At 42.5% G+C, this 26,181-nt stretch overlaps 1 protein-coding gene across 2 annotated transcripts in view; it reads right to left on the reverse strand.

Moving 5' to 3' along the window:
- Positions 1 to 667: 667 nt before the first annotated feature.
- Positions 668 to 26,181, reverse strand: part of QSOX1 (quiescin sulfhydryl oxidase 1) — a 181,438-nt gene continuing 155,924 nt past the window's right edge. For both annotated transcript variants that reach the window (XM_033917087.1, XM_033917086.1), the window contains exons 9-12: positions 21,581 to 21,703; positions 20,646 to 20,799; positions 19,834 to 20,010; positions 668 to 2,700 (exon numbers count right to left, since the gene is read on the reverse strand). In XM_033917087.1, coding sequence (XP_033772978.1) covers positions 1,910 to 2,700; positions 19,834 to 20,010; positions 20,646 to 20,799; positions 21,581 to 21,703 — 1,245 coding nt within the window. In that variant the 3' untranslated portion in view covers positions 668 to 1,909. The remainder of the gene's footprint in view (positions 2,701 to 19,833; positions 20,011 to 20,645; positions 20,800 to 21,580; positions 21,704 to 26,181) is intronic.

Raw genomic sequence — 26,181 nt, forward strand, 5'->3', positions numbered from 1 at the left:
TGGTGTTCCTCCTCAGTAAAACCATCTTTGTCCTGAACAATATAGCATGTCTCTTTTAGTTCTGCTTGCTTCTTTTAAAAAAATGTTGACAATTATTGGAGCAGAGTTGCCAAGTTACCCAGTTCCAGGCTGGAGACATTTTATCCAGTCCTGGTTTTGATCTTACATTCCACAGCGGAATGTGATTTGTACTACCCGATCCTGCCCACTGAAATCAGTACTATAAGGAGAGTGTGGTGTAATGGTTAGACCTACAGCCTCAGCACCCCATGCTGCTCCCTGTGCCCCTGGGCAAGTTACTTATTCCTTCACTGCCTTAGATACAATTAGATAGATTGTGAGCCTACCGGGACAGATAAGGAAAATGATTGAAGTACTTAATGTAAATTGCTTTGAGTGTGATTGTATAACTACAAAAAAAAAGCAGTATACAAGTCCCAAAAAGAATAATGCCACTAGGATGGGTTGGTCAGAAATCCAGGACTGTCCCCAAATCTCTAACCTGGAACTGGGAATCTCTGTTGGAGAGGGAGATTGCAAGAATCTCTGGTTATATGTGTGTGTGTCTGTGTACATGCATGCAGTGAGGTATAATTTAAATACACCTGCACCCTGGCTTGATATAGTAAATACATTTAGATGCAACCAAATCAGTCTGTTCTTCTTGGTAAAAAATAATTTATTGATTAGAACCAGACAGATTGTTGGGTCAAAAAGAAGAAACTAAAGTTGTAACTAAATATGGTTATTCTCCCCCTTAACTTATTTTTCTCTTAGTTTCAACTCCTGAACAGAAGGGACTGCTTCACAGGCACAAAAAAAAAAAAATGAAGAAAAGATGTGAAAAGCTCCTTTCCCAACATCACCTTCATTTGATGCCACCTTGCTCCCTTACCCCATCAATCCTTCTGCATGTGTGCTTCTTTCGTGCTGGGTATCATATTTCCACTCCGGAGAGAGAATAGAGAGGATGTGTGTAGATTGATAACATTCATGAAAGCCTCCATGCATATTTATAAAAGTGTAACTTGGATGTCTTGGGATGCCATATCAAATCAGTTGTTTACCCTAGACATAACATCTCAGACTTTATACTAAGAAACAACCCACTTAAAATGTCTTGTTTCCAAGTGCTTTAACCTGGACCCCTGTGGATAGTTTCTAGTGTATCCCATTTTAAATATTTAGTTTAACCAAGATCCTGTCAATTACAACAAAAACTCATTCTGTTTTCAATTCTGTGATCCCAGTAATTTAACCCCATAGTTTATCTCACTTAAAACAATGCATCAAAATAAAATGGGGGGGGGGGGGGAAAGTATTGTCTACCTTTAAGCATTTCTTAATTTAATAATAAAGTTATCAAAAATGTTTAATTTCTAGTTAACAACCATTAAAAAAGCAGAGCTGTGGTAACAAAGCACAAGGTTCTCAGAAAATTGAAAAGCATGGTATCATGTCCTGGAAAGCACCCTGCTTTGCTGTACCCTAGAGAGATTATGAAATTTAGGGTTGTTCCCTCTTCATTGTAGATCAGGAACTAAAGGAAGGCAGGAACATCCCAGGAGATTAAGGCCATCCCCCCCCCCCATTATCTAATTCCCATAATCTAACAAATGAAGGCCTTAGATATACACGTGTAAGGGTGTTAGCAATCAACTATTAGTCAAAAGATAGAAAGTTCTCATGATCCACAGCTCAAGCTCAATTTTGCTAGCTAAGTGTAAGTACTGCATTTTGACCAGAGATTCTCACTTCCTATTTGGACCCTAATCTCCATAGTTGATGGAGAAGCAGTTTACTTCAATCTGTCCAGTAATATAATTTCCATGTCTAGATTAACCCAACCACCACTGAATTACTGTCAGAAGATTGACTTTCTAATATAATTTCACTCTGTACATATGCTTCATAATGAAGGATCACCAACATGACGCTTGCGACAGGGCATCTTCATACCAAAATACATGTACATCCCAAGAAGACACATGATTGACAGGAGATACAAGATAAGGCACAGGCTGATGTCCAGATGAGAGAAACCCACTCCTAACAATCGGAACCACCTCCTCTTCACTGGGGCATCACCATCCTTCCCTATCTCTTCCAGATGCACCCCAATAAGGTACCTAGAGTCCACACCCTTTAGGCTTTCTTCTGCTTCTGCATAGTCCAAATCAAGCTGCTGATCCTCCTCCATTGTCAATCCAAGGGTTTCCCTTCTCCCAGACTTATGCTTTCTCCTTCCAGATAATGCTTTTAATGATTTGCTTTTATACTGCTGTTCAACAAAAGAGTCCAGGTCAACAATGTCCTCATCTTGATCATTGGTTCTGGAGCTCATCCAGATGATGCTGGGTTTCTGGATGTTGGAAGGCCCATGACTCTCCAGACCATTGGTTGGTATCTCTATCCTGTTATTCTCCAATGCTTCTTTCTCCTCCTTGGTGTTCCTTTCTTTACCAGTTTCCCTCCTAAGCCTTCTTTGTCTTCTTCCTTTGCTCTGCTTCTCTAGAAGTTCTACCTCTGGTACAAGGTAGTCAGTGAAAATATTTTGTAAGCTGTAATGCACTTTCAGAAAATCGAGAATTGAGCTCTCAGTCCAAAAGCTCCTACGTCTAACCATGCTACGACAATTTGGGCAAATATCATAAGATGGCCACTGGCGTTTGGGAAATTGTGGGTCTTCACTTGGGACACCTGTAAAATGTTTTGGAGAGAGAGAGAAAAAACCCTCAAAAGCTAAAAACACATTCTATCAAATATATATACCTCTGTCAAAATCAGATGGACAATAAAATTGCAAAGTTTGGAGAAAGTATGCTAAACATGTTGCTCATTCACATAAGATAGAATTCCACTGTTATGTGTCAACATGAAGGTAAAAGCAAGGGATGTGTTCTATCATGTATTGTAAGACTGAGAAAAAGCTGGCAGCATTTCAGTTTTAGCAGTCACTAAACCCTTGTATGACTCGGTAAGTCATGGTAAATCATTGTGCTTCAGTGGCTAATACCTCTTGTAATCGTCCTTTGGAGCTGGCTCCTATTACTACAAAATGAGGCATTATTTTCAGCTACCTGGTGTTTTTCCTCAATTTTAAATCCCCTTAGTGTAGCCCAGCTATTACAAGAATAGAGTTTGATTCTGGTCCACAAACCACAGTTCCCTCACAAGTCACCAAAGTGCACTCTGAATCTGACCAGTAGGTGTCAATATTGTGTGATGGCTAGGATTCCCTCTCCACCTGCTCTCTCTCCTTTCCATCCTCTCTATTCAATTCCTAACTTTGCATTCTTCATCTGCAAACATTAAATGGCTCTATTTAACATAGAAATATGATGGCAGATAAATGCCCATCCAGTCTGCACATCTGCAGTAACCATTCTCTCTTCCTCTAAGAGATCCCACGTGCCTGTCCCATGCTTTCTTAAATTCAGACATTCTCTATCTCTACTACCTCTTCCGGGAGACTATTCCAAACATCTACCACCCTTTCTGTAAAAAAGTATTTCCTTAGATTACTCCTGAGCCTATTACTTCTTAACTTCATCCTATGCCCTCTCATTCCAGAACTTCCTTTCAAATGAGAGACACAACTCATGCACATTTACACCACATAGGTATTTAAACATCTCTATCGTATCTCACCTCTCCTGTCTTTCCTCCAAAGAAAGCATATTGAGATCTTTAAGTCTGTCCCCATATGCCTTATGACGAAGACCTTTCTCTGGACTGACTCCATCCTTTTTATAGCTTTTTGAAAGTGTAATCTCTAGAATTGTACACCAGAGCCTTATATAGGGTATCAATACCTCCTTTTTCCTACTGGCCTTACATCTTCCTATGCACCCTAGCATCCTTCTAGCTTTCACATCACCTTTTCTACCTGTTTGGCCATCTTAAGATCATCAGATACAATCACACCCATGTCCCGTTCTTCTGTAATGCACATAAGTTCTTCACCCCCCCCCCCTAAACTGTACCATTCCTTCAGGTTTTTGAGCCCAAATGCATGACATAGTAACATACTATGTCATGCATTTGGGCTGCAAAAACCTGAAGGAATGGTACAGTTTAGGGGGGGGGTGAAGAACTTAAGTGCATTACAGAAGAGCGGGACATGGGTGTGATTGTATCTGATGATCTTAAGATGGCCAAACAGGTAGAAAAGGTGATGTGAAAGCTAAACTGTACCATTCCTTCAGGTTTTTGCAGCCCAAATGCATGACCTTGCATGTCTTAGCATTTAATTTTAGCTGCCAAATTTCAGAACATTCTACAAGCATTACTGAGAAGTAGATTTCATGATGAATGTGTCATTGGTAGGAAGGATATGGTGGGCTTTCATAATGAGGGCAGGCTGGAGGTGTTTGGGTGAAATGGCTTCATCTATGCAGATAGCAAGCTAGTGGTGAAGGGGGAATGAGAGGAGGGCTGACCTCAATAATACAAATGCTGAAAAGGTGAAAGGAAGCCATGACTGGCCTTAGGAATGAAGACAATGCTTGGCAGGGCATGAGCTGACATCAGTGGTGCAGATCATCTGGTAGAGGTAGAGTTACCATATCGCTCCAGAAAAAGGATAATAGATTGAGCCAGGCCAGAGTTTATTTTATTTGAAAGTAAAGGAAGTAAAAGCACATGCACAACTTGCTGTTGAATGGAAGTTACAGTGTTCACCCGCTCATTCGCGGTTTGTGAATCACGAACTCGCTCATTTGCGGTCTGCTCCAACCGCACCTTCCTGTAGTAAAATCGGGCTACACCAATCGGGAGCAGGAAGAGGCGGTCGGAGCAGACTGCAAGTGATTTTCTTCACCCGCTGGCGCTCCAGCTGCCCTCTCCTGCTTCTCCAGCTGCCCTCTCCTGCCTTTTGATAGGCAAAAAACTGCATTCGTGGTTTTTTGAAATTCGTGGGGGCCTGGAACAGAACCCCCATACATTTTGGGGGAGTACTTATCAATTTGAGCAGAGGCAGGTCATGAGAGCCTCAATAACTAGCTAGCTCTGATAGTTTACCCAATTATACGCAAATTTCCCATGGTTGTGGATTGAGGAAGTTGTTTAAAGCAGTTATAGAAAGGATAGGGCTAAAGGTGTGGTAGACCTTGATCGATTTTCAGAGGATTGTGTTCATGAGGAGTTCACTAAACTAAAGGTGGACAAAGCAATGGGGCCAGATGGTGTATATCCGAGGGTACTGAATAAACTTAGGGAAGCTCTTGCGGCTCCACTGGCTGACCTTTTTCAATGCTTCTCTAGAGTCGGGAGTGGTACCAGAGGCCTGGAGAAGAGCAGATATGGTCCCGCTCCACAAAAGTTGAAGTAAGAAAGAAGTACAGACCGGTAAGTCTGAATTCTGTGGTAAGTAAATTAATGGAAATGTTTTTAAAACAGAGAATATTGCAGTTTCTGGAATTCAGTGGATTACAGGACCTGAGGCAATTTGAATTCATGAGAGACAGATCTTATCGGACAAATCTGATCAATTTCTTTGACTGGATGATCAGAGAAATGGACATAGGGAGAGTGCTAGATTACATTACATTACATTAGGGATTTCTATTCCACCATTACCTTGCAGTTCAAGGCAGATTACAAAAGAATTATCCAAGATTATCCAAGAATTTACAAAAAAAAATTGGTCATTTTCAAAAGGAGTAAGAAATGGGTAAAGTTATTTGTTTGGGGTAGTTGACTTTAGTGAGAGGTGGAGTTTGAGACTTGTGGTATTATTTCTTTTTTCAGAGTTTTCTTGAAGAATATGGTCTTTATTTCTTTTCTAAAAGTCTTGTAGTCGAGGGATGCCATCAGTAGATTGGCGATTTGGTTGTCTAGTTTGGCTGCTTGAGTGGCCAGGAGGCCATCATATAGTTTTTTCCGTTTGACCTCTTTAATTGGGGAGTATGAGAATGGGGTGTGAGTTTTCCTATGTCTGGTTGCGGTGTTGTGGATGAGGCGGTTATTCAGGTAGTTTGGACTGTCTCCGTATAAAGTCTTAAATAGTAGGCAGTAGAATTTTAATTGTATTCTTGCTGGGATCGGAAGCCAGTGCGATTGGCGGTATGCTTCTGAGATGTGGTGTATTTAGATTTTAGCAAAGCCTTTGACAGTGTTCCACACAGGCGTCTAATAAATAAGCTGAGTGCCCTTAATATGGGCCCCAAAGTAATGAAATGGGTCAGGAACTGGTTGAGTAAAAGGCGACAAAGGGTAGTAGTCAATGGAAATTGCTCTGCGGAAAGGAATGTTACTAGTGATGTGCTTCGTGGTTTGGTTCTTGGGCCTGTTCAACATGTTTGTAAGCAATATTGCTGAAGGGCTGACTGGTAAGATTTGCCCATCTGTGGATGATAGAGTAGACACTCCTGATGGTGTGGAAAACATGAGGAAGGATCTAGCGAAGCTTCAGGAATTGTCTGAAATTTAATGCTAAGAAATGCAAAGTCATCCATTTGGGCTGCAGAAACCCGAGAGAACGGTACAGTTTAGGGGGTGAAGAACTTATGTGCACAAAAGAGGAGGACTTGAGTGTGATAGTATGTGATGATCTTAAGTTGGAAAAACAGGTTGAAAAGGCGATAACAAAAGCTAGAAGGATGCTTAGGTGTATAGGGAAAGGAATGGCCAGTAGGAAAAGGAGGTACCATGTTTCCCCGAAAATAAGACAGTGTCTTATATTAATTTTAGGCCCAAAAAACACACTAGGTCTTATTTTCAGAGTATGTACATGATCATCTCTCTCTTCCTCTCCTTCACCCCAATTCTTCCTCTTTCCTTTCTCTCCCATGTGCAGCATCTTTCCTCCCATCCCTCGTGCAGTAGGTCCCTTGACCAGCATCTTTCCTCCCCTCCCTCCCATCCCTTGTGCAGCAGGACACTTGAGTGAGCACCCGCCAAGCAGCCGAATTCCCATTCTTCCCTCCCTCCCATCAGAACCCGGCCTCGAGCCCTACTTACCTCTCTAAGCAGCATCGGGCAGGCAATACTCTAACAGGCTGCTTCGACCTTGTCATCCCATGAATTCACTCTGCCACGTTACTGAGTCATCAGTAATGCGGCAGAGTGAATTCACAGGCGGACAAGGCCGAAGCAGCTTGTTAGAGTGCTGCCAGCCCGACGCTGCTTAGGGAGGTAAGTAGGGTTCATGGCTGGGTTCCAATGGGAGGGAGGGAAGGATGGGGATTTGGCTGTGTGGCAGGTGCGGGTGCTCGGGGGGTGGAGAGAGTACTCTCTCAAGGATCCTGCTGCACAAATGAAGGGAAACTGCTGGCAAATCTGGGACTAGGGCTTATTTTGGGGGTAGGGCTTATATTAAGACCTACCCCGAAAATCCTGCTAGTGCTTATTTTGGGGGTAGGTCTTATTTTCAGGGAAACACGGTATTGATGCCCCTGTATGAGACCTCATTTAGAATATTGTGTACAATTTTTGGAGACCGCACTTTTAAAAAATTATAAACAGGATGGGGTCGGTCCTTAGGAAGACAACTAAATTGGTTGATGGTCTATGTCATTAGGCATATAGGGACAGACTTAAAGATCACAATATTTTGTTGTTTCTTTTAAGGATTTAATTATCTTCTGTTTAAATAACCTATATGGAATAAATACGCAATTGAAAGAAAACTCTAGAGTGAGAGGGCATAGAATGAGATTGAGAAGTGATAGGTTCAGGAGTAATTTAATGAAATACTTTTTTATAGAAAGGGTGGTAGATGTGTGGAATAGTCTCCCAGTAGAAGTGGTGGAAACAAAGACTGTCTGAATTCAAAAAAGTGTTTGACAGGCACGTGGGATCTCTTAGGGAGAGGAGGAGATAGTGGATGGGCAGACTGGATGGTCCATTTGGCTTTATCTACTGTCATGTTTATATAATAGTGAACTATTTAGGATAAGGAGGAGGGCATGGATTAGATATACTGTCTTTCTGTAGTACAAGCAAAGAACTTTGCATTTATTATATGCAGGTACTTTTTCTGTCATTAGTAGGCTCATAATATAAGTTTTTGGAAGATTCCGGAACTTGGAGGTGATGAGGATGGCTGGTTGTGTGCTGAGCTCCTTCTCTGGTGACTCCTACAGCTTATTTTTCAGCACTTGATTCCCTTACCAAGGATAGAAATGTATTTATTATGGCATCAGGAAAGCACATTCATCTGGAGCCCACTTTTACAGCAAGCACTAGTTTTAATAAAAGGATGAAGGCAGATCCATTAAAAGTACCACTCCCACAATCCAACCAGGAGGTGGACCACCTGGGTAGCAAGTGAAATTAATCTGACCGAGTTTTTGGAAGATACTTAGGATGTTATTCAGAGTAGGTCCACCATGGTATTAACATGCATGAGTGAGATAGATAAAATGTTAATTATGAAACTTTACTTTAAAAATAGGTTGACAAAATTCTGTGGAGATTTAATTAGAATATTTCCTGATATCTCAAGAGCTACGCAATTACGAAGGAAAGAATTTTTGAAACTAAGAACAAGAGTTTTAGCTCTTGAGGCATCCTTTTACTTAAAATTTCCATGCAAAAGTCTTGTTAAATTGCAAGACATTGAATATATATTTTGGGATCCAATTCAATTGCAACAATTCTTAATAAATCGAGAACAAAAATGATTTTTTTTTCCTTAATGTTTTTCAATGCATCATCACTGAGACTATAGGTGGATGTAAGATTCCCATATAGTATGGAATGGTTAGGATTCTTTAGGAATCAAACCATTTCTTAGTTTTCTTTATTTTTGTTGTTAGATAGTTGTATGCCTCTCCAATTATTGTGGGCTTGAAAAGGAATGTTTGTGATGCAATGAATGTTTAAAAATTGATGTAAGTAACCTTTATCCTTGGTATCTTTGATATTGTAAACTTTTAAATTTATAAATTAAAAAAAAAGTACCACTCCCCAAGGATTCTATGGATATCCTAGAGCAACTTCTAGAGAGGATGAAATTAGTACAGGATGCAGTGGAGGCTAATTCTGTGAAGTTGGTATCAGTACAGGAGGAAATTGGAAGCCTCACTAAACAGGTACAGGTTTTATTTATTTATTTATTTAATTCTTTATTCATTTTTATAACTTGCATCAAAAAGTAACATCATATTAACTTAAAGGAAGTTCAGTTAAAAATAAATAATTTTCAAATTAATAATACAGAAGATATCTCTATGGAAACTTTAAGGGATGCTCTTAAGGCAACCATGAGAGGACAAATGATTTCATTTTCGGCATATATTAGGAAACAAGTTAAAAGACAATTTTCCAATTTGGAACAAGACATTAGGATTTTAGAATCAAAATTGATTGAGAAATGGGAATACACTACACTACAGGATCTCTTGAAAGCTAAAGGGAAATATAATGAGATCTCTTCTAAACTGATAAGAAAAGACTTATTTTCTCAATAAGCTTTGTATTATGGAAATTCAAATAAGGCGGGAAGATTATTGGCAAACTATCTGAAAGCAAAAAAAAAAGAAAACCAAAAATAGTGGCAATAAAAGATGAAAAAGGGAATACTCATTCTCAAATTGGATCGATTTTAAAACAATTTTTAAATTTTTATAAAGACCTGTATTCTTCTGAGTCTTATTTAGATAAAGAAAAGGATGGTTTAGAATTTTTAAAATTAATTAAGGGGCCAAAAATTCCTGAGCATATAAAAGAAAGTTTAGAAAAGCCAATATCATTAAAAGAGTTGCAAACAGTGTTGAAGTCCTTAGAGTTGGATCTGCTCCAGGTGGTGATGGTTTCACAGTAGAGTTTTACAAATCATTTCAAAATATCCTATTACCTTATTTGTTAAATTTATATCAGGTCCAACTAACTAATGGCTGCATCATAGGTACTATGGCAGAATCTGTTAATATAGTTTTGCCGAAGCCAAATAAAGATCCTCCGTCTGTTTACGTTTGCCAGCTATGGCAGGACCTCCCTCTGGGTTTGCTGGGTCGAGTGGCCTTGGTGAAGATGGTCATGCTCCCCAAACTGCTTTATCCGCTCCAGACAGTGCCGATCTGGCTTCGCCGCACTGATGTCCTTCGCTTTCATTCTCTGATTTCCCGGTTTCTCTGGCGCTCTAAGGCCCCTCGTGTTGCTCTGACAAAGCTGATGTTGGCTAGAGGAAGGGGAGGGTTGAATGTCCCTGATTTACGCCTATACAATGTAGCAGCCCTCCTGCGGTGGATCCACGAGGGCCACACAGGCGTAGCGCGCTACTTCCCGCAGGGTTGGGTTGAATCCTGGAGCCTTCCTTTTCGGTTCTTCAATCTGCTTCACTCTCAACCGGATCATATGGCTCGCTCGGGGGGTCGCTCAGTTCTGTTGGCTCCTTTTAGGAGGGCCTGGCAGTGGTGGCGGCGTAGGCAGGATCTGACGGTTGCGGTTTCGCCCTTTCTATCCATTGAGGGTAATACGGGCTTTCTCCCAGGTTGGGGACGGACGATATTCCGGGCTTGGGCACGCAGTGGATGTCGCACCATTTCTGATGTTTTGGCCGTCTCGGGAGGTACTTTCCCCTCGTTCCAACAGCTCCAGACAAAATGGGATTTCCCCCCCCTGGTACTTGTTTTCTTTCCTTCAACTCCGCCACTATTGGGAGGTCACTCGGCAAGCTCATGCGCGGAGCTGGGACGTGGGGCCTCTAGATCGGATCTTTGAAGCGACCCCGCCGGCGTTCAATCGGCTGTCCCACTGGTATAGTGTTCTCCGTCTCTCTGCTAAGGTTCCTGGGATGAGTGCCCTACGGGAAAGATGGGAGGGGGACCTGGGTTTGAGTATTTCCGAGCCCCAATTTATGGATTGCTTCCAGTCTCTTTATCTCTTCTCCAAATTGGCAGATTACCAGGAACTACAGTATAAAATCTTGCACAGAGTCTATATTACTAAACAGCGGGGGGCTCAGATAGGACTTTGGGCTAGCGACTTATGCAGCAAATGTAAATCACAGCCTGGCACGTACCTTCATTCTTTCCTTGAATGTACTAAACTCACTATCTGGATGGGGCTGATGGGCCTTCTTGACGTGGTTACACACAGCTCTATTGAGTGGGACTATGGTACTCTCCTTCTGGGCTTGCAGGGGTCACTGCGGGAACAGGGCCTCTCACTCCCGCAAAGACGATTCCTTTACAATGCCATTTTAGTGGGGAAGAAGATGATTATGACTTACTGGGTATCCAAGGACATACCTCCCCAGGCCCAATGGCGGGCCAAGCTGAGAGAGATGGCGCAATTTGAGATCCGCTCCTACAGTAAATCTAGTAAGTTAGAGTTGAGGCATTATGTCGCTTTGTGGGAGCACTTGCTGGAGCTTCTTTCCCCATGATCTCTTCTATCTGAGGGCTCTCTCTGGCCATCCTACTTGTATGGGGTTTTTTTTTTTTTTTCCTTAACTGCTGCTGTCTTCACCACGGTTTATTTCGTGTTTGCACTCTCTTCGGGGCGGGGGGGGGGGGGGGTTGGGTTTGGGTTTGGTGGGGTAGGTGTGTCTGGTAGCGCAGTTTGTGTGGTGACCGGATGTCTTGTGAGTGTCTGTTGTGAGGACTGGTGTGCTTGATGAACGGTCTGGGTGTTGTTGTTTGTGGGGATTATTCACATAAAAATATGGCTGAGGGTCTAGCCCGGCTTCTTATCGTTGAGGGCTCTGGGAAGGGGTTTGCGTTTTCCAAGTTCTGGCCTCTTGCTGCGCCTTGACTTGCGCTTGTTGGCAATTATCAAAACGGGAGAGGCTGGTTCATGCTTGTTGTTGCTGTTCCTATTCCTTTTTGTGATATTTTGACAATGTGTATGTTCCTGCACAGTTTGTGGTTGCTTGTCTGGACCTTTTGCCATTTTCAATAAAAATACTTTGAAAAAAAATAAATAAATAAAGATCCTGCATTGGTTTCAAATTACAGGCCTATTTCCTTAATTAATGTAGATGGCAAACTTCTAGCTAAAATATTGGCTTTACGATTGGCCAAGGCTCTCCCTTTTATTATTGGTATGCAGGTACAGGTTTTTAACGCAAGGATGGAGAGCTGTGAACAAAGAGTGGAAGCCTGTGAAGCTAAATTGGTCCAGTGTCGATCTGACCATAAGACCATCCTGCGTTTATCTAAGCAGCTAGAGGATTTGAACAACAGGGGATGCAGAAAAAATGTACCGCTGATTGGTTTACCTGAGGGAGTGGAAGGTGTTGATCCCATAAAATTTTTGGAGGGCTTCTTGCCAAAAGTGCTTCCATTTCAGTTTTCTAAGCCTATGGAAATAGAGAGGGCTCACAGAGTCCCATCAAGGCGAACAAATGGTCAAAGAAGTCCAAGGCCACTGATTTTTAAGTTGTTGCATTTCCAGCAGGCAGTTGATATTTTGAAAATAGCAAAGGAGAAGAAAAATCTAAAGTGGCAAGAATCCAGAGTTTTACTCCTGCCAGACTTTGCCAAAACAACATCCGATCTGAAGAAAAGGTTCCTATTGCTCCGACCACAGCTGAAACAGCTAGGTGCACAGTATGGATTAATGTATCCTGCAATAATGAAGAGTGGATATGAGGAAAGCTACAGAATCTGCCATGGCTCTGACTTTATGGGCTGTGACTCGACTCTGTAGATGCAGTCTAGCCTGGGCATAGCAGAAGAGCTACAAGCAGCCATCCAGTTGGAGATGGTACGCTTAGAGATTGGATGTCCCAACTTGTTTGGATCGAAGGAGATAAAAAGTTGAGGAGCAGTTCTGTGTGGTTTGGTGCATGCCAAGAAAAAGGCCAAAGCATGCTTATAGTCAAGGGTATGAAGAGCTGATTTTTCAGGATGAGAATGAGGCCTTGGAAAAAATACTGGAAGTACAATGGATTGGTTGAGATGAAATTCTGAAACCACTTTAGTTAAGAATTTAGGATGAATACGGAGGACCACCTTGTCATGATGGAAAACTGTGAAAGGTGGATCAGTAACTAAAGCTTGCAGCTCACTGATTCTTCGAGCAGATGTGAGGGCAATGAGAAACACCACTTTCCAAGTGAGATATTTCAGATGAGCCGTAGACATTGGTTTAAAAGGAGGCTTTATCAATTGAGCAAGAACAACATTGAGATCCCAAACCACTGGAGGCGGTTTGAGAGGAGGTTTAACATTGAAAAATCCTTTCATAAATTTGGAAACCACCGGATGAGCAGAGAGGGGTTTCCCTTCAATAGGCTGATGGAAAGCAGCAATTGCACTGAGATGGACTCGGAACGATGTAGACTTGAGGCCAGAGGGAGATAAGTGCAAAAGATAATCAAGAACAGAAGATAAGGAGGAATTTTGATGCTCCTTATCCTGAGAGATGCACCAAGTAGAAAATCTAGTCCACTTTTTATGGTAGCATTGTCTAGTGGTAGGCTTTCTAGAAGTCTCTAAAATGTCTCTTACAGGTTAAGAAAACGGAAGAGGAGTTATGTTGAGAGGTACCAAGCTGTCAGGTGCAGAGACTGCAGTTTCGGATGAAGTAGAGATCCCTGACTCTGTGTAAGCATAGACGGAAAAACTGGTAGAAGGTATGGCTCCCTGCTGCTGAGCTGAAGTAGAAGTGAGAACCATTGGTTGCCTGGGCCACCGAGGAGCTATCAGAATCATGGTGGCATGATTGTTCTTCAACTTGACAAGTCTTGAGAATGAGAGGGAATGGAGGGAATGCATACAGGAACAGATTTGTCCATTCCAGAAAGAAAGCATCTGCCTCGAGGCGATGAGGAGAGTATATCCTGGAGCAGAACTGAGGCAGTTTGTGGTTGTGGGGAGACGCAAAGAGATCTATTTGAGGAGTTCCCCACTGAGAAAAAATGTGATAAAGAGGTGAGGAATTGAGTGTACATTCTGTGCAATGCAAGCAAATCCACTGAAATTTCAAAAATTAACAAACAAAGGCTTATATGACAGACTTTTTCTAATAAAAGGGTAGATGTGAATCCCTTGTTTACTCTTTCCAAAAATACTAGAACTAGGGATCATGTGATGAAGAGACTAAATAGTAGATTTAAAACAACCTGGAGAAAATATTTCTTCACACATCATATAATTAAACTCTGGAATTCGTTGCCGGAGAATGTGGTGAAATCAGTTAGCTTAGCAGGGTTTAAAAAAAGGCATGGGTAATTTCCTAAAAATCCATAGGTTTTTGAGTTGGCTTGGGAAAATCCACTGCTTAGGATAAGTAGCATAAAATCTGTTTTACTACTTGGGATCTAGCTAGGTACTTGGAACCTTGGTTGGCCACTGTAAGAAACAGGACACTGGACTTGATGGACCTTTGGTCTGTCCCAGTATGGCAATTCTTATGTTCTTGACTGAAAGCAGGAGTATATTACATGTAAATATTGATCCAATAAGAAAGCATTTGAAATAACTTTAGTTTGCTGGTGAAATTTCTGTATGTGTTACTTGCTTTCACTTATGGTTTGTGTGTGGGAGGTTTTCAGAATTGCTTGCTATTGCTTTCTATTGTCTCCCCTTCTCATTGTCTTCCTCTTGGTTCATAAAGCTATACTTAATAGAAGAAGATGTATTTGATAACACTTCTGTGTTCAGATGGGGGAAACTGCCTTAAGGTTTTCTCTAGCCACCCCCTGCCTCTACGCTACTGATAACCTATTGGCTAGAGCTTTAAACTGAGAAGTGGCTCAATTCCACTGCTGAAATTGAATCCAATATAAATAAAATATGGCTTGTAAGAAATCGACATATGAAAACCCCCCCCCCCCTCTACAAACACACACACAGTTTTTGCAATGTGTTTTTTTCAATTTGCCTGACCCACAAAAGGCAAGAAAGAAAGGGAGGACATTTTGCATGCATTATTTAATTCTTGACAAGAGCAGAAAAGTTCTGCACTTTATACATTGATTCAGTCCCCATATTTGTCTTTATTAAAGAAAATTGGAAATGGATTGTGGGCCAGATTCTGTAAACAGCACCTACATCAGGCAGCGGTTACAAAAACAGTGCCATCTGCATATCAATCACACGTGGCACCATTAATAGAATCGCAACTACAGAAAAACTTAGGCACTGGTAATGTAGGCCAGGACTTTAAAGAAGTACATTGCCAAAACCGAAGTTTGATGGAGAATCATGGCTAATGGTACCTAATGTCATCTGTGTCCCTAACCATGCCTACTTTTACCTTAGGCACTGTTTGGCACTATGCTTAGATGCAATTTTGGCACCTACCTTCAGAGGCACCTCCTGGTGTCTACATTTTTTAATGAGTTTTTAATCATTTTTAACAGCACGGTCAATTACCACACTGATTAAAACCAATTAAAGCAATTAAGTTAGGCAGTGGTAGGGTGTCTTCTCCTGCCTAACTTATGGCACCATTTCTAGAATCCAGGCCTGTTTGTGATGTTTGGTTTGGCTTCACTCTGAGAAAAGCACTAAGCCATGTGCTATTGGTTTGCGTTTATGCTGGAAAAAGTGTACTAGGTTATTTTTGTGTTATATTCTGAGGGGTGTTCTTGATAAGGTGTGTGGTGTGCTTCTAACTTCAGATGAGTACCCCTCTATCATGGTTATAAAAGCACTGGTTTGCAAAAACATTTACATTGCACAAGGCTTTTTTCTAGTAAAATATCAATTGAGGTTTTTTTTATGCCAATGGCTTAACTTTACCCCGTGATAGCCTCCACTTTTACACGACTTTTGTTGTTTGGTTGGTGGAGGAGGGGCTCTGAGGCTTTTTCCTACCTCAAGGTGATTTTTTTAAGGGGAAGCCATAATTGTGTTAAACCTGAGAACTTTAAATAACTTTATTATTGATGCTTATTATTGATGCTTATTTTCAGTTTTTTTAAACACATCTTTTAATAATTTTTGTTGGTCAATAGTACAGGAACTCATTTACCCTGCCACTGATTTTACGTTTTCATGTTCTTGCGTGTATTACGTCATTTCTTTAGTGACCCCTGATTGGGGGCTTTAAATGGCTTGGCGTTCATGATCATCGCCGCTATTTTTTGAGAATACTCTGTTTGAAACAAGGTCATACTCTGTTCCGAGTTTGCTGTTTTAAGCACTGTCTCAATTTATGTTTCAATTTCAAATATCCTGTAATTTTTACTCTTTTAGGCACTGTTTATGCATTTTCCCCTGACGAAGCCAGTGCAGGTGAAACGGTGGCCCCGTTGGGTTTTGAGTGCAGTGCCGACAGTTACATTCATAAAGATAAGTGCTGTTTTGAGTGTATGCACTATCATTGATGTTTGAGGTTTTCAACATTTTTTATTCAATATTTAAGTAATTTAAATTGATTATTTAAAAATCACAAATAGACAAAAACAAATAATTAAAAAGAATCCAGTACTGTATGTACATGCCATTAGCCAATGAATGAGACTTCGACCTGACTTTGTATCTAGCAGTTTCTGCTTGAATACTTGGTCTCTGAGGCATGGCATTAAGCAATCGTGTGAATCAGCACAGTGGTTGATGTTTGGAGGTGATTTTGTTGCTCATTATTTGCTTTACACTTCCTTAGTATTTGTTTTTTGGTTTCAACTTTAAATAACCCCCATGAGTGTAAGTGTATTTTCTAGGGGGCTCTGTGCGTTCCTCAAGGTTTATATGTTTGCTCTGCTGTGATTTTTTGAAAATGTGGTTATTATTGAATTATTTATCTCATTTTGCTTGTGTAGTTTGGGCTTGATAAGTTTTGCACATGAATAATTAGAACTAAAATTGTCTGGACTAAAATATCACTGGTATTGATCTGATGCTTGGTATTCTGTGCACAATGCAGAACCTAGCATGCCTCACAAGTTGTACTTTTACAGATGTTCTTTCAAGCAAAATAAGTTAGAACAACCCCTCCCCCCCTTTATAGGCTTAGAAATTTTGTTTGCAATGCCTTAGGCCCATAAAATAGCATAAAATCTTTCTGCTTTGAACAGGGAGATGTGAGGAAGAAAATTAAGACTGCGGGGATAGTGAGGGGACAGGGATGAAAAATGCGGGGACAGTGAGTGATGAAAAATGTGCTTCACAGTGGAGATGGTGAAGGGATGAGGTTGAATCTTTGTCCCTGCCTCACTCTCTACTTAAGAGTGATATTGCAGAAAGATTAGAAGGAAAACTCTGTCTTTACAGATGACATGAAGATATGAAACAGAATAAACAGCCCCTGAGGGAACAGACAGAATGAGAAATGACCTTGAAAAGCTTGCAGAGTCATTTTCTTAGCTGAGAATATTCAGTGCATAAAAAGTGCAAATTGTTAATTTAGGATGCAGAAAGCCAAATGAGCTGATATGATGGGGGATGGAGGGAGGTAAAAAGGTTAACTTACCCTAACCAGGAGAAGACTTTGAGATGTGACAAGGCAGCAGCTAGAGGGCTACTGGGTTTCATAGAAAACAAAGCATAGTATGCAGAAAAAGGGGCAACAATGATCCTATACAGGCCATTAGGGAGAACTCATGTAGAATACAGAATTTAACGTTGGAGGCCATATCTTGGAATAGACAGAGATATATGTTACAGACAATTTTGAAACAGGCAATCAAAATTTTGCTGACTCTGCAGCAGAATTCATATGAGATGAGATTTCAGGAGCTAAATATGTATACTATGGTGAAGGAAAGAGACAGGAGGGATATGATACAAACATTCATAAACTAACCTTTATGAAAGGAAATTAATTTGCATATATGAAGCCCTGAGAAGGCAGACCAGGATCATCATCAAGAAATATTCTTTTTACAGAAAGGGTTGTAAATGTATAGAATGGACTCCGAAAGAAAATGGTGAAAACAAAAATGATAATGAAATTCAAGATATGAGATAACCACAAAGGCTCCCTTACTAGCAAGGGGATAAAAATAAAGCACCAGAATCATCTGCACAGAACTGCAGTATACATCAAAACAGCAGACAAAAGATTATATTTTGCACTTTCAAGAAAACATGGGGTTAGCCTGAATAGAGCAGCAGTTACAACCATAGACAGAATGGCAAAAGGATTAAACTGCAGAGAGGCAGTTGCCACTCTAAACAGAATGGCACAGGGTAATCTGCAGACAGTGGCCTCTCTAACTGGACTGACTGTATGGGCCATTTACTATGTTACTAAGGAGGTCACTGGCACTAATTGCTACTGAGAGCACCGACAGTGCTAGATTACTGCCACAGACAGACACAGATATAAACATTAAGGCAGACCCCTAACCATGGAAGGTCAATATCTTACTTAGCTCTTATTGCCCTGCTCTGAGGAAGATGGTGAAATCAAGACCTTTAACCTCCACGAAGGCAGCAAACAGCTGAATGCTCTGTTGCTGGCTTCATATCTTAATAGGACAGTGCTTTAGGAAAACTGGCCACTCACACCTCTCAGAATGCTTTGCCATTATGCTAATAATTTCCAAAACAAATATCAGTTGATTTTGGAAGCAATTATATGCATTAAACTGAAGTATTCAGATGCATCATCTGCTGCAGTTTTGTTTTGGAGTTTTTTTTTTTAAGCATTTTGTTATTCTCCCAATATTCAGTCACTTTTTATAAGGATACTATTTTTGCTCTTCTGTATATGAGCTTTTTTTTCCCTAGCCCCACTTATTTTGGAGGGCGTATGTAGGAGGCAGCTGGGCACCTTACCCTCAGAGGCAATGAATACTCTTTTAGTTGGAAAAGGTAAACAAGCTAATCTCTGTCTCACCTCCCCAATGCTCCCTAGTTGCTGATGCCATTGGGGCAAAATATTTGTTAGGCCGTGATCCTAGTAGCCTACCCCATGTCATTGACTAGGCTTCCCTTTTATTCTACATTTCCCATGGATTTCTCAGCTCATGTCTCCATGACTAACAAGCAATGGGCCAGATGTTAAACCCCTAGTAACAGAAGGTGAGACTACTTGAGATGGGGAAATCTCCTGTGACTATGTACCAGGACCTGCCTCTTCTGGGGGAGGGAAGAGGGTGGAGATCATGATACTTATGTCTAAGGATTAAATCCAGAGGATTCAGCTGAATTTTATGTTTACAAAACAAGTTATTTCATATAGTCAAAATCTGAGGGTATTCTCATGCTCATGAAAATTAAAGAAAGCCATTTCCTGTCCATAAATAATAATAATAATAGTTTATTTTTGTATGCCGCCACACCATCAGTTCTTGGCGGTTTACACAGGTTTTGTGAATCACTTTCTTTCTCACATTCACTTTTGAAGGTTTTTGCACTTTTTCAAAATGGGGTGCACTGCTTAGAGCAGAAGACCAGGGATCAAGCACTGCTCTAATGATTAGTTCCATTAACAAAGCTGGCAGAGAGAGGCCATGCCTCCTGCTAAGCCTTGCCAAGTCTACAAGGGAGACCCGCCCTTTCCCTCCCCTCCATCAGTGACACGGTGCTTATGTTTTAATGATTAAGCCTGTACAGTTTATGCCACAAGGAGAAGAGATTCTCATTGCTGGCCTTTGCAAACTTTCCCATCAATGTTCCTTCTAAGCAGATCTAATTGTGGAATCCTCTGCCAATGTTCCTTTCAATAGAGGACTCCCACGTATCTTAGAGCTGCTTAGAGGGAATGCTCTAATTTTTCCTTACTCTCATCTACATAGTCAAGCAGCCTCATTCCAGCTGCAAATGGCAACGCCACCTGCCAGACTGCATGAGGTTGGATGTGTGAGCGATATCTCTCCCATAATTCAGACATGGCTCAGGAGACCATGAGGATACTAGACCTTCTTGTCTTCATCATGCCATTGACATAATTATTCTCTGTAATGGTAAAAGAACAGATTTCTCCAAGAACTGATGCCAGCACACAGTTCCCTCATCATCATGAGGCTCTAATAGGGCTTCTTACCTGCAAGCCGATGATTGACTTGGTTGTGTCGTGACCAAAGCCACAAGATGGCTTCATTTGTAGTTGACACTAGGGGCATTGTCTCTTTGGCCATATTCTCAAAATGTGCAGCACATTCTGCACAGCCAAAGATATGATGGACATAACCTCTCATGGCATCGAGAACTTCTAATGGATCTAGAACACAAAGGAGCAAAAATAAACCAGAAAAGTAAAGAGATGTGTTATGATTGTTGCAGTGTTCTTGGTCTCATCACATCTGCATAGGTAGAACAGACGTTTCAGCCATTATGTAGTGGGGCTTTCTTCAGGGTGTGCAACTTTGGATTGGTTCAGGCTCAAGATCACAGGCAGGAAAGGAATATATTCTCTAGATGCTCCACGAATGAAGATATTTGACATAGGAGTGATTGGATATGGCATTTAGACATACTAAAACATGACGGTAATGCCCTCAGGAACATGAGGATAGGAGCAACATTTCTATTAATTACTCCTTTCCAGCATGACACTGATTCTTGTTGCAGTGTGGTGCCCAATACAAGAGAATAGGGGTTCTTGTTTCTACCATTCCTAACCGGTTACACAAATTCTACTATCAATGCAAGCAAGGTATGGGGTAATGTATTGTTCATGTGGGAGGACATAGTACAGGGCAATGCATTCAGTGCCCCTAGAAGCAGTGGATTAAGGGATCAAACTAAGCCTTGGAATTCAGTCAAAAAATGGACAGCAGTGATACCGGGCAACCCCTGTCCTTCTCTTATTTTCATGTGCAGGTTACTTTGGTGCTCCTTGGCTGAGTTACTTACATGTTTCCTTTAGCTTGTATTGATCATTGTAAGCTGCCTGCACTGTCATCACATGAAAGATAATCCACATTGAGCATGGGAAGCCACGGAACCAAGATTTACTGCCCTGGCATCCCACCCAGGTCAGATCATCTGCCAGCACAGCATCCGGAATCTTCAAACCAGAAATAATCATTCATGAAAGGAAAAACAATACAAGGATAGAGATAACTAGAGGAAACAAAGGAAAAGAAGAAAAGGCTGGGGAGAATTATGAAATACATCAATATAGAAAGGAGAGAGGAAAAAGGAGGTGATGGGATGAAGACAGATTTGCAAAAAGGAGGATATGGATAGATATAAGCAGAAAGAAAGAATAGTGGTGTGGAGAGAAAGGGAAGAAGAGACATAATATGGAGAAAGAGAGAGACAGAGATGGGGGGTGGGGCAGAGAGAAACTCAAAAACAGGGCAATTGGGAAAAGGCAGAGGGTAATAGGAGAGAGATAAAAGAGCAAGGTAAAAAAAAGAGGCAGAGGAAAAGAAGCATTCTAAGAAAGACCTGAGGATAAATGTGACCATCACTGGGAAAAGATGACTAAAGTAGCAGATTAAACATGTTGAGAATGGCTGATTTTTCATATCATGGGTCCATAAGCATTCTGCAAAAGTTACATGTTTGAACTTCTGTAACTTTTTAAATTTTTTTACATAAAAGGATGGGGGTTTGGACTCTTGTATTACAAATTGTTTGCTCTAAGTCTAACAGAATCTATTAAAACCCCATTTTTTATTTCTGGAGACATTAGTTACCTTTTCTCAGAGATGTTCACAAATTAGGTAAATAATGAAAAAGAGAGAGTAGAGAAAGTTAGAAGAATAAGGAGGAAGAGAAAGACAAGGTAAGAGTCAGGATCAAATGGGCCTGAAGAAAGCAAGCTTAACTTAGCAACTCACCTGTTCATTATTATCCACCATATTCCTAAAATCACTATAGGGAATTTTTGTGATATCTCTGCTTCTTAACCAGCTATCCAAGGACTGAAGCAAGTTCTTAACACATTGACGAGCAGGAAAAAACTGAAAGAGAAATATAGAGATGTTATGAGACAGCCAGTGCCTAGAAGTACAGTTACTGTATATATTTGAATAAGCCGACCCAAATATAAGCCAAGGTAGTCTTTTTCCCCACAAAAAGAAGGAAAAAGGGTTGACTCGAATATAAGCCAAGGGATTAATATTCAAGTACCCTGCCCTGCCAGCCTCTGCACCACACCCCTCTCCCTCACTCCTTCCCCTGCCAGGCTCTGCACCCAGACCCCCTCCCTTCCTGCCCTGCTCTGTATCCTGTCCCCCTCTCTCTCCCTCCCTGCCCTATACCCTCTTTCTCCGTCCTGATGTCTTGCAGGCCTCCACCATAAGGCCTGGTGGGCCAGGACAGGAGGGATCCCTCCTGCCTATTGTCCTGGTTGACTCTAAAAGCTTTTACTTCCCTCCCCTTCTCCTCGTACCTTTTAATTCACTGGCAGTCTCATGGTGGGCTAGGAAAGGAGGGATCCCTCCCGACTCCTGTCCCAGTCAACTGTGATGACTTTTACCTCCCTCCCACCTCCCCTGCATGCCTTTCAATTTCCTGGTGGTCCAGTAGTGAACCAATCAGGAGCAATTTTCTCATGCTTCTGCTCGGTGAAGAGCTGCTAGCTGAATGACTGCCACAAGGGAGGAGCCTTAGGCATCTGAGCCAATCAGGGCCTTAGGTCCCTCCCTGGTGCATTCTAGGATACACCGGGAAGGGGAAGGCCTGCCATTTTGAAGAGGTGGGCCTGCCGGCCAGAGGGAATAACAATCTTCTGGAAGTCTTTCTTCAACAAAGGTACAGGGGGTAGGGGGGTGTTGGAGTGGGCCTAGAGGTGTCAATTGGGGTGTTGAGGTTTGGGGGGGTTGGGGGAGATTTGAGGTTCAGGGTTGTTGGCAGGAGGGAGTGGGCATCCCTCCTGCCAGGCTACTTCTGGGGGGGTATTGGGGTTCACTGGGTATTCGCAGGGAGTGGGCATCCCTCCTGCCGATGGTGCTCTGGGGAAGGGGCTGTCGGGGTTCACGTGATGGTGGCAGGAGGGTATTTGCCCCCAATCAGCTGTCAGCAGGATTCCTCAAAGCCACAGATTTGGAGAAGCCTGCCAGCACAGCTGATCGGAGATTCCCTTGCTATGATCACCTGGGGATCCCCTGCTGCAGCCAGCTCAGCTGATTGCAGCAGGGGTATATTCCCCCCAATCAGCTGAGCCGGTAGGACTCCCCAAAGCCATGGCTTTGGGGAAGCCTGCTGGCTCAGCTGATCGGGGATTCCCTTGCCGCAATCAGCTGAGCTAGCCGCGTCTAGTTTTAAGATTTTGAAATGTGGGCCAGCATTTTGCTGTCCTACATTTGAGCACCTGTCACGGCTCTAGGAAGACATGTACAGATGGTTAAACTCACCCAAGTCCACTTTTGCGTGAAACCATGCCCATGCCAACCTTGGGCAAGTTTAGGTGTCTCTATATGTTTCCTAGACCCGCAACAAACGCCTACAGTGTAGGTGGCCTGCTTTGGGGAACTGCATTAAAAAAAAATAAATAAAAAATCATGCGTCCCGATTGGCTGCCAGACAGAAGTAGGACACCTACCACTGCCTACAATTGGGACGCCTGTTTATAGAATCTGCCCATTAGTGTAGCTGAGTGTGCAAAATCTGAGTGTGCAAAATCTGTAAGTGCCATGGTACTTTGATGGTGTGGGAAAAGGTAGCTATAGAAAACTGTGCCTGAAAATTATGCCTTTATAGTAGAATTGCCCCAGGTATCATTACAGTAGTTTAGCATGGATGAGGATGGCACAACTCAGGACAATTAAAGAGTGCTGAGATGGTACAGCACATGAGAATGAAGACTTAAAACTAAAAAAGCAAAAGGGGATGGGGGTGGGGGTCCATTGGGCCCATTCAGTCTGCTCAGTTATTCTTACCCCACTAACAAGGATCTATTCCAGCTACCAACCAGAGTGGGTGACCACCTAGATAATTTATCCTTACTCAGGACAGTCTTTTGTATCTTCCTCCTTTGTACTCCACCTTGGACAGAGCAGCATACAAGATATCCTGCTTAGAAGTCAAATTAAGGGGGGGGGGGGGGGTCACGTGATACAGCCTGCCTGAACAGACATGCAAGAGAGGAGCTCTGTACTCACCCCAACTATATCAGCATTTATTACCTGCTTTTTCTGCGTCCCCCTGGGTTATTGTGGCTCAAGCATTGGGGTCGGGTCTTCGCCCTTTTCTGGAGAGGTTTTGAATCGCACAGCTGAGCCGGGTGTGCCTATTAAAGCGGTACAAAACTCCAAAGATAAGCAGCCCCTGACACCTCTTAAAATGGTGGCTGAGCCAGCAACTTTCAATATCCCCGCTGGGGATTGGATCCAGGACATCACAAAGTCTGTGTTGGCAGCCTTGGCGGACCGGCTTAATAAGATCCAGTTGGCGGTGGAGGAAATGCACGAGAAGTTTGACACCCACAATCGTAGAATTGCCGAGGTAGAGCAGCGGCTGTCCCAATCAGGAGGACACATGCTCTGGCCTAGTAATACAGGTGCAGGAGTTGCGTCGGCAAATCACGCTCACCGACAAACAGGGAGACTATGAAAATCGTAGTCAGTGTAACAACCTCAGGTTAGTGGGTCTGCCTGGGACAATGAAGAATGCTGACCTGTACTGGGTCTTTAGCCAGTGGTTGCCAGAAAATCTTGGCCAAGCCTACCCGAGCCTACCCTCTATGGCGCTAATGTTCAACATCCTCTCGAGGCTATTGAAAAACTGTGTCAGGCCTGGAAGGAGCTTTTGTTAGGGCTTCTGGGACACGTGGCCCAGAACTGCCCCTTTGGCTTCGCAGTCGGGATGAGCTCCACTTTAAATTGGTTATCTCTCGGTTTATCTGGTGGTCAAGGGCCCCTAGGATTGGAGGACTTAATCTCTCTTTAGATAAGTGTTTAGGTAGCCTCAACGTTCCGGATATCTGGTTGTACAATGTAGTGACACTTATGTGCTGGATTCATGAAGGCTATACATGGCATGCTCGGTATTTTCCCTTGGGCTCAGCGGAGAGTTGGTGCCATCCATTTAAATTTATCAATCTGCTTCATTCCCAGTCTGATCCTCATCGCCAATATCGTACTTGCTTCCAATCCTATTGCCTTTGTGGAGGGCCTGGCAGTTGTGGAGACGCAGGCAGGGGCCGAGTACAGCGGTGTCCCTTTCCTGAAGTTGGAGGGGAACTCTAACTTCATTCCCGGCTGGGGCTGCTCCATGTTCACCAACTAGGTATCCCGGGGCAGTGAGGCTATGGAGCAGGTGCTGGAGCCTCACCCTACTGTCTTCCCATCCTTCCAACAGCTTCAGGCTCGTTTGGGTATTTCCCATCGTTATCTCTTTTCGTATTTCTAGATCCAGCACTATTGGGAGGTAGAGAGTCAAGGGCATGAGGGAGCCTAGGTTAAGGGTAAGTTGGATACCATTTTCTCCGCTACAACACCTCAGCTTAACACTCTGTCCTACTGGTATAGACTGTTGAAATCCTCTATTCCTTTATCGGTCCTTGGAGCACTGCAGGAGCTTTGGAAGGTGGACCTCGGACAGCCCATCTCTGAGCCACAGTTCTTGGAATGTTTTAAGACCTTATATGCCTTTACTAAATTTGCTGATCTCCAAGAGCTTCAATATAAGTTCCTTCACCGAGCCTAATTACCTGACAGAAAGGAGAGCATATTGGGCTTTGGGAGGGTGACCTCTGTGTTAAGTTTCAATGTTCGGCTGGTAATTACATTCATTCCTTTCTTGAATGCTCTAAATTGTCTATTGGGAGGAAAGTGCTTCCCCTTCTTGAGAGGATGGTGTGCTGCCCTGTCAAGTGGGATTGCTGAACTCTCTTACTGGGGTTACAGGGCCCCCTTCGGGCACAAGGTTTCACTATCCCCCAATGCAGATTCATATATAATACCCTTCTTGTAGTTAAAAAACTGATTCTGACCTACTGGGTTTCGGAGGATACGCCACTGGAGGTTCAATGGAAGAGTAGACTTCGGGAACTGGCCCTTTTTGAGATTCAAGCTTATACCCTGTCTAGGTACCTGGCTCAGCAGCATTAAGTTTCCCTGTGGGAGCGCTTGCGTGATCTAGTGTCTATTCAAATGAACCTTGGTATGCCCTTATTGTTTGTCTGCTCCTTCTGTACTTCTTGAATGCTCACTTGTCTTTTGGGTACCTCAGGGAGGGGGTTGTGGGGGATTTTTTTGTGGCAGAGTAGGATGTGTGCTGGTATGTGTGTTGTGGCGGATGGTGTGTCTAATTCTACATGGGATGATGTAGGTCTGTAGTTTGTGTGTCTGGGTGGTTTATATAAAATTAGTGGAGGGGGTCTGGATTGTTTTTTCTGATTGCAGCATTTCTTCGCTGTCCCTGCGCTGAGTTGCCGATTCTGGCTCAATGCCATCTCCTGTTGCAGACTGCTGGCTCCTCCTGGGGGGGCGGGGTG

This window comes from Geotrypetes seraphini, chromosome 12 (genome assembly GCF_902459505.1).
Source record: "Geotrypetes seraphini chromosome 12, aGeoSer1.1, whole genome shotgun sequence".
Taxonomy (NCBI): Eukaryota; Metazoa; Chordata; class Amphibia; order Gymnophiona; family Dermophiidae; genus Geotrypetes; species Geotrypetes seraphini.